General features: G+C 41.4%; 1 protein-coding gene across 1 annotated transcript; it reads right to left on the reverse strand.

Moving 5' to 3' along the window:
- Positions 1-509: 509 nt before the first annotated feature.
- Positions 510-6,999, reverse strand: LOC110532449 (monocarboxylate transporter 2-like). Its single transcript, XM_036988441.1, has 5 exons — positions 6,665-6,999; positions 6,129-6,361; positions 5,463-5,606; positions 3,821-4,684; positions 510-1,580 (listed from the first exon to the last, which is right to left on the reverse strand). The coding sequence occupies exons 2-5, from the start codon at positions 6,343-6,345 to the stop codon at positions 1,324-1,326; spliced, it is 1,482 nt and encodes a 493-aa protein (XP_036844336.1). The 5' UTR covers positions 6,346-6,361; positions 6,665-6,999; the 3' UTR covers positions 510-1,323.
- Between the last annotated feature and the right edge of the window lie 284 nt (positions 7,000-7,283).

A 7,283-nucleotide genomic window follows, 5' to 3' on the forward strand; every position in this document is an offset into this window, starting at 1 on the left:
CAGGTTTCTCTGATTAACAATGTTCCTGCCATCTAAGAGAGGCAATTTCTGCCTTAAAATGTATGTAATGATGAGGACATCTATGAGTAATGATGAGAACATCTATGTGTAATGATGAGGACATCTATGTGTAATGATGAGGATATCTATGTGTAATGATGAGGACATCTATGTGTAATGATGAGGACATCTATGTGTAATGATGAGGACATCTATGTGTAAGGATGAGAACATCTATGTGTAATGATGAGGACATCCATGTGTAATGATGAGGACATCTATGTGTAATGATGAGGACATCTATGTGCAATGATGAGGACATCTATGTGTAATGATGAGGACATCCATGTGTAATGATGAGGACATCTATGTGTAATGATGAGGACATCTATGTGCAATGATGAGGACATCTATGTGTAATGGTGAGCATTGATCTTTTATAATGACCACACTAGAAAGCTATGTTGATTAGGTATTTTGAACACGGTTCAATGAGGCCAGACCAGATAATTTTCACGGCAACATTTATTTGGTCTGGTGCATATAAACTAGTAACACCCGCCTACATTGAATACCACAGTTGAGGGGGATATTGAGAGATGTTCTGCATGTCAAGGTCATGTAAACATAATTTACAGTAATATAATATTATTCCGAGAAATAAAAACAATTCCCTAGCCAATCAGTGATATCCATTCATTAGGCAATGAAGTGCCAGGGAGATATGAAAACCAGCAGGACTACAACCCTCGAGGACAGGCGTACTGAACTCCTGATGTGATCAGAGAACCTTTTTTACTGTAGTAGGCCTGTACTGCCATCTTTTGGTCATAAATATGTGGGTTACAGCTTCCTCCACATAGTACTGATGAAGTTGTGCCATTTTATTTGCAAGAATCATATTGTATTTACATTGCCTTTGGGTAGACATGATTGCTTATTTGGCAAACAGAGTATGATACAAATATTTCAACAACTTCAACACAAAAATACATATAAAAAATATAAAATGTTAAAATATACAAATCAACTACTACAATTGGAAGAATTTGAAAGTATTTTTAAATACTTAATGCAAATATTATTTTCAAATACCTGGGTTAAAGTGTATTTGAGTCAGTGTATTTGAGTCATTTTAAATACATGCCAAAACTTTCCAATTCTATTTCCAAATACATTCCAATGTTAAACTACTTACCTTTCAAATAAAAAATATCTGAATTCTTAATTCAAAATGTTTGTGAAAGTAATTGAGATATTTGAAATAATATTTGAACCCAGGTCTAAATAATGAACATCAACATTAACCCGTTAATAAACCCCTTAGTCCCCTGTCCCTTCTGCCATTTCCTCATCCTTAGTAATTTTCATCTCCTTCTTCCTTGCTTCTGCCTCCTCCGCTACAGACTGCTTAACAGACTGCATCCCAATGGCTCCACTCTGTCTCTCCCTCTCCTCCTGGTCCAGTTGTTTGTAATTGAAGTAGTTCATGATGAAGAGAAAGATGCCAGGTGCCAGCATCATGGCACCACATGCCCAATACATGTATTTGTGGTCGTCAAAGACATCCACCAAAAACCCTGCAGAGAGAGTAGCAGCCATTTATTATATATATTATATATATTTTTTAATAAATTTTCCCCCTCATCAATCTACACACAATACCCCATAATGACAAAGCAAAAACAGGTTTTTATACATTTTTGCAAATGTATAAAAAAAGAAAAAAAGAAATATGACATTTACATACTGTAAGTATTCAGACGTTTTGCTCAGTACTTTATTGAAGCACCTTTGGTAGCAATTACAGCCTCGTATCTTCTTAGGCATGACGCTACAAGCTTGGCACATCTGTATTTGGAGAGTTTCTCCTCTCAATGCTCTGTCAGGTTGGATGGGGAGCGTTTCTGCAGCTATTTTCAGGTCTCTCCTGAGATGTTCAATCGGGTTCAAGTACGGGTTCTAGCTGGGCCACTCAAGGACATTCAGAGATTTGTCCCCAAGCCACTACTGCGTTGTCTTGGCTGTGTGCTTAGGGTCGTTGTCCTGTTGAAAGGTGAACCTTCGCCCATGTCTGAGCTCCTGAGCAGGTTTTCATCAAGGATCTCTCTGTACTTTGCTCCGTTAATCTTTTCCTCGATCCTTACTAGTCTCCCAGTCCCTGCATCTGAAAAACATCCCCATAGCATGATGCTGCCACCACCATGCTACACCGTTGGGATGGTGCCAGGTTTCCTCCAGACGTGACACTTGGCATTCAGGCCAAAGAGTTCAATCTAGATTTGATAAGAACAGACAATCTTGTTTCTCATGGTCTGAGATTCTTTAGGTGACTTTTGGCAAACTCCAAGTGGGCTGTCATGTGCCTTTTACTGAGGAGTGGCTTCCATCTGGCCACACTACCATAAAGGCCTGATTGGTGGAGTGATGCAGAGATGGTTGTCCTTCTGGAAGGTTCTCCTATCTCCACAGAGGAACACTAGAGCACTGTCAGAGTGACCATCGGGTTTTTGGTCACTTCCCTGACCAAGGCCCTTCTCCCACGATTGCTCAGTTTGGCCAGGCGGCCAGCTCTTGGAAGAATCTGGGTGATTCCAAAGAACACAGGCCACTGTGTTCTTGGGGACCTTCAATGCTGCAGAAATGTTTTGGTACCCTTCCCCTGATCTGTGCCTCGACACAATCCTGTCTCGGAGCTCTTCGGACAATTCCTTCCACCTCATGACTTGGTTTTTGCTCTGACATGCACTGTCAACCGTGGGACCTTATATAGACCGTGGGACCTTATATAGCCTTTCCAAATCATGTCCAATCTATTGAATTTACCACAGGTGGACTCCAATCAAGTTGTATAAATATCTCAAGGATGATCAATGGAAACGCTGCCAACAAGTGCTCAGCATATGTGGGAACTCCTTCAAGACTGTTGGTCTGAATACTTATGTAAATAAGGTATTTCTGTTTTTATTTTTAATACATTTGCAAACATTTCTAAAAACCTGTTTTCGGTTTTATTTTTTTTATCCATTATAGAATAAGGCTGTAATATAACAACATTTGGAAAAAGTCAAGGAGTCTGAATACTTTCGGAAGGCACTGTATATACACAAGCATCTTTAAAATGTATGAATACTCACTAAAGACACTGGCTGTATCACAACCAGCAGTGATCAAAATCTAATCTAATCAAATCAAATGTATTTGTCACATACACATGGTTAGCAGATGTTAATGCGAGTGTAGCGAAATGCTTGTGCTTCTAGTTCCGACAATGCAGTAATAACCAACAAGTAATCTAACCTAACAATTCCACAACTACTACCTTATACACACAAGTGTAAAGGGATAAAGAATATGTACATAAAGATATATGAATGAGTGATGGTACAGAACGGCATAGGCAAGATGCAGTAGATGGTATCGAGTACAGTATATACATGTGAGATAATATATACATATGAGATGATCGGGAGTCCCATAGGGAGGCACATAATTGGACCAACATCATCTGGGTTAGGGGAGGGTTTAGCCGGGAGCATTTACTTGGCTCATCACGCTCTACCGACTCCCTGTGGAAGGCCGGGCACCTGCAAGCTGACATTGGTTGTCAGGTGAACAGTGTTTCCTCCGACACATTGGTGCGGCTGGCTTCTGGGTTAAGTGGGTGGGTGTTAAGAAGCGCGGTTTAGCTGGTCATGTTACGGAGGACGCATGACTCGACCTTCGCCTCCTGAGCCCATTGTGGAGTTGTAGAGATGAGACAAGATCGAAATTGGGGGAATTTTTTTATTTTTATTATGAATACATTTCCTTCACTCACCTGAAATTGGGGGACCCAGAAGCACAGGGCCACACTCGAGGATGGTGACCAGTCCTACAGCGCTTGAGAACCGCTGTGCTCCCACCAGATCCATCAGGACCTCAAAGAGCAGAGCACACACCATCCCAAATGCCACACCAAAGAATACAGCATAAACCACCAGGCCTGCGTACCCCAGGTATACCGCAAGGAACGGGCAGAGGAGGTGACACACACCGTTGTACGCCACAGAGAAACTGAAGAAGTACTGGATCCTGGGTCTAATCCATTTGGTGTTGGCGATGAGGCCGGTGCCTGGCCTGGCAAACATGTCCACGAAGGCAAAGATGGAGAGAAGGAAAGCGGCCTGGTAGTTATCAATCCCAATACCTTTGGCATATGAGGGGAGAAAGACCACTGGAGCAAAGAAGCCAAAAAACATGACCACATTGCCTATGAGGTAGATGATGAAGCCTCTGTGTTTAAAGAGAGAGAGGTCCATTAATTTGTCTGCACAGCCACCTATCTTCTGCTCTGTTTCAGTTAGAAGGTCCCCTGCCTCAGGGTTAGCGTTGTTCTCAGTGGACCCAGCCTTCTTGGCAGTTGTTCCTTTGGAGGCTGTGACAGGATGTTTTTGGACTGTTTTCATGTTAACGGGTCTCATCAGGGCCCCAGCAACGCAGCAGTTCATCACTATGGCTCCCAGGATCATAAAGGCTCCCCTCCATCCAAAGTTATCAAACAGGAACTGATTGAGTGGAGCCAGAGTGGAGAGGAATACTGGACTTCCTGCCATGGCCAGGCCGTTTGCAATTGGCCTTTTCACCTGGAAGTACTTTCCTATGATTGTAAGGGAAGGCTGTAGGTTGAAAGAGAGGCCAAAACCTGTAGAGAAGAAAGGTTGCTTTATCAATCCATCATCAATGAATTAATGAATTCCATTTACATTGGCCGTATGACAGTGATGGTGTCACCCTGAACCTCTTGAAGATTTAAACTATCCTCTGCCAATCTGTCAGATAACATGCCACTCAAACGTCACAACTGTCAGTCCGAGTACAAATTGTCTGAAGCTGAGCTTACATTCAAGTTGCTGTGGTTTCTCTTTAGAGCTCTCTTCCTCTCCATTTAGTTTTTCCAGCAGGGCAGTTTATTGACATTTCAACAATCCTTACCCTATCTGAGAATACTTCACTAAAGCATTGTTTGCTGGTATGATAGTTTTCCAAATACCATGCATGTAAAATTATTGACTCATCAGAGTTGGGGAAGAATATCCCAAAGCAACCTTTGTGATAAAATGGTCTAACAGACAGGCAGGCCCCATAGTGAAGGTCCTTGAACTGAAAGAGGGAGAGAGTGTAGAGGCTCCCTAGCGCATTGACCCTGAGTGATCAAAGACTATTCCTCCCTATGAGTGACACGGCCTTCTGACGTACATAACATATCTACTCGGAAACCAATCACTCAGTTCCCTCCCTACCCAGTCAGAACTAGAGAGAGAAACATTTATAAAAACATTACACAACACATGCCTGATATTGATTGAGATTTGTGGTTTTCGTGGCTTTAAGCCCATAACAAAGAAAACTGGTGATTATAAATACATTCTACACATTTTCATAATAATGACAACATTTTAAGAAAACATTCAAATAAATACCTCCAATGACTCCAACTAATAAATACAGATGTATAATCGTAGTGCCAAAGGAAGCAGCAACCATAGACGCCCCAACCATGAGCCCACCAATGATAACCACAGTTCGGCAACCATAGCGGTTGACCAGTATACTGCTCACTGGACCTGCAAAGATAATGAGAGGAAAAGCGCTATATTTAAGCAATAAGGTACGAAGGGGTGTGGTATATGGCCAATATACCATGGCTAAGGGCTGTTCTTATGCACGACGCAAAGGAGAGTGCCTGGATACAGCCCTTAGCCATGGTATATTGGCCATATACCACAAACCCCCAAGGTACTTTATTGTTATTATGAACTCGTTACCAACGTAATTAGAACTGTAAAATAACATGTTTTGTCATACCCGTGTTATGCAATCTGATATACCACGGCTGTCAGCCAATCAGCATGTTGGACACGAACAACCCAGTTTATAATCATATATAATTACCTTTCAGTGGCTGTTGCCTTTATTTACACAATGGCACTGTTTCACAGACATAGAACCTAGCCTTGGACTAAAAATAATGCTAAATGGAGAATCTCTGGGAAATCAGCCCAAAGTGTGTGTTGGACAAATAACATTCCTATTGACACATTGTGATACCCCATAAGCCATGACATGCACACACAGTGTACACTTACCTCCTGCGTACATGGCAGCCAGCATGATTGAGGACACCCATGCAATCTCACTGTAGGAGACACTGAAGTACATCTGAATCTCCTTGAAGTAGATGGTGAGAGATTTGGGAAAGGCATAGGAGAACCCGATGGAAATGAAGGCACCAAAGACCACAGCCCAGCCCCAGCCTCCATCTGGTGGGGTGTACCCCAGGTTAGTTGTGGCCGCAGGGGACATGGTGAGTTAGTGACGGCTGTGGAAACAGGATATCTTTGTCTAAAATAACCAGTTGCAACTTGGTTCAAAAGAATTGAACTGAATAATAGATTACTATCACAGTGATTTTAACATTCAACAAAAGCAGAGAAAATGTACACTCCTTCCTACCTCCTGTCATTACATGTATTGTTAGACTTGACTTCTCCTTAATCTTATGGCATTGCATGCATTCATTACTATGTATCAAGTTTTGGTCATGTCATATGTGTTTTGTGCTTTACCTCATTATCATCAAAATAAAATATATATTCATCAGATAGTTTAAGTGTCAGCTTACCTCTTTCAGTGCAATAGAATTCAGATGTGTTAGCTCCGTTTTTCTCCTTTGACAATCTTTCATAGGTATCCCTTGTAGCGAAAGTTGTGTCTTCATCACGTTGGTGCTGCTCATTCCAAATATTGATCATCATCTTATCAGGGGTTTTGTCATGGTAGGAGGGAGGAGGGGGCATTTCAGGCCAGTCAGAATCAAATTGACACACAGGGACCACTTTTGTGGCACTTTTATACAACAATAATACTGGGGAACAAAAACACATTTGATTAACAGTATCATTCAAAAGTTTGGACACACCTACTCATTCGAGGGTTTTTCTTTATTTTTACTCTTTTCTACATTGAAGAATAATAGTGAATACATCAAAACTATGAAATAACACATATGGAATCACGTTGTAACCAAAAAAGTGTTAAACAAATCAAAATATATTTTAGATTCTTCAAAGTAGCCACCCTTTGCCTTGATGACAACTTTGTACACTCTTGGCATTCACTCAAACAGCTTCACCTGGAATGCTTTTCCAACAGTCTTGAAGGAGTTCCCACATATGCTGAGCATTTGTTGGCAGCATTTCCTTCACTCTGCTGTCCAACTCATCCCAAACCATCTCGATTGG

Source organism: Oncorhynchus mykiss, chromosome 9 (assembly GCF_013265735.2).
Source record: "Oncorhynchus mykiss isolate Arlee chromosome 9, USDA_OmykA_1.1, whole genome shotgun sequence".
Classification (NCBI taxonomy): Eukaryota; Metazoa; Chordata; class Actinopteri; order Salmoniformes; family Salmonidae; genus Oncorhynchus; species Oncorhynchus mykiss.

What these genes read in the sequence shown, in the direction of transcription:
- LOC110532449 (XM_036988441.1), bottom strand. Translation starts at nt 6,345, where the DNA reads ATGTCCCCTGCGGCCACAACTAACCTGGGGTACACCCCACCAGATGGA. An exon ending in ATTAGTTGGAGTCATTGGAG is followed by an intron (nt 4,685 to 5,462) that starts GTATTTATTTGA and finishes TCTTCTCTACAG; the next exon opens with GTTTTGGCCTCTCTTTCAAC. An exon ending in TCTGGGTCCCCCAATTTCAG is followed by an intron (nt 1,581 to 3,820) that starts GTGAGTGAAGGA and finishes CTCTCTCTGCAG; the next exon opens with GGTTTTTGGTGGATGTCTTT.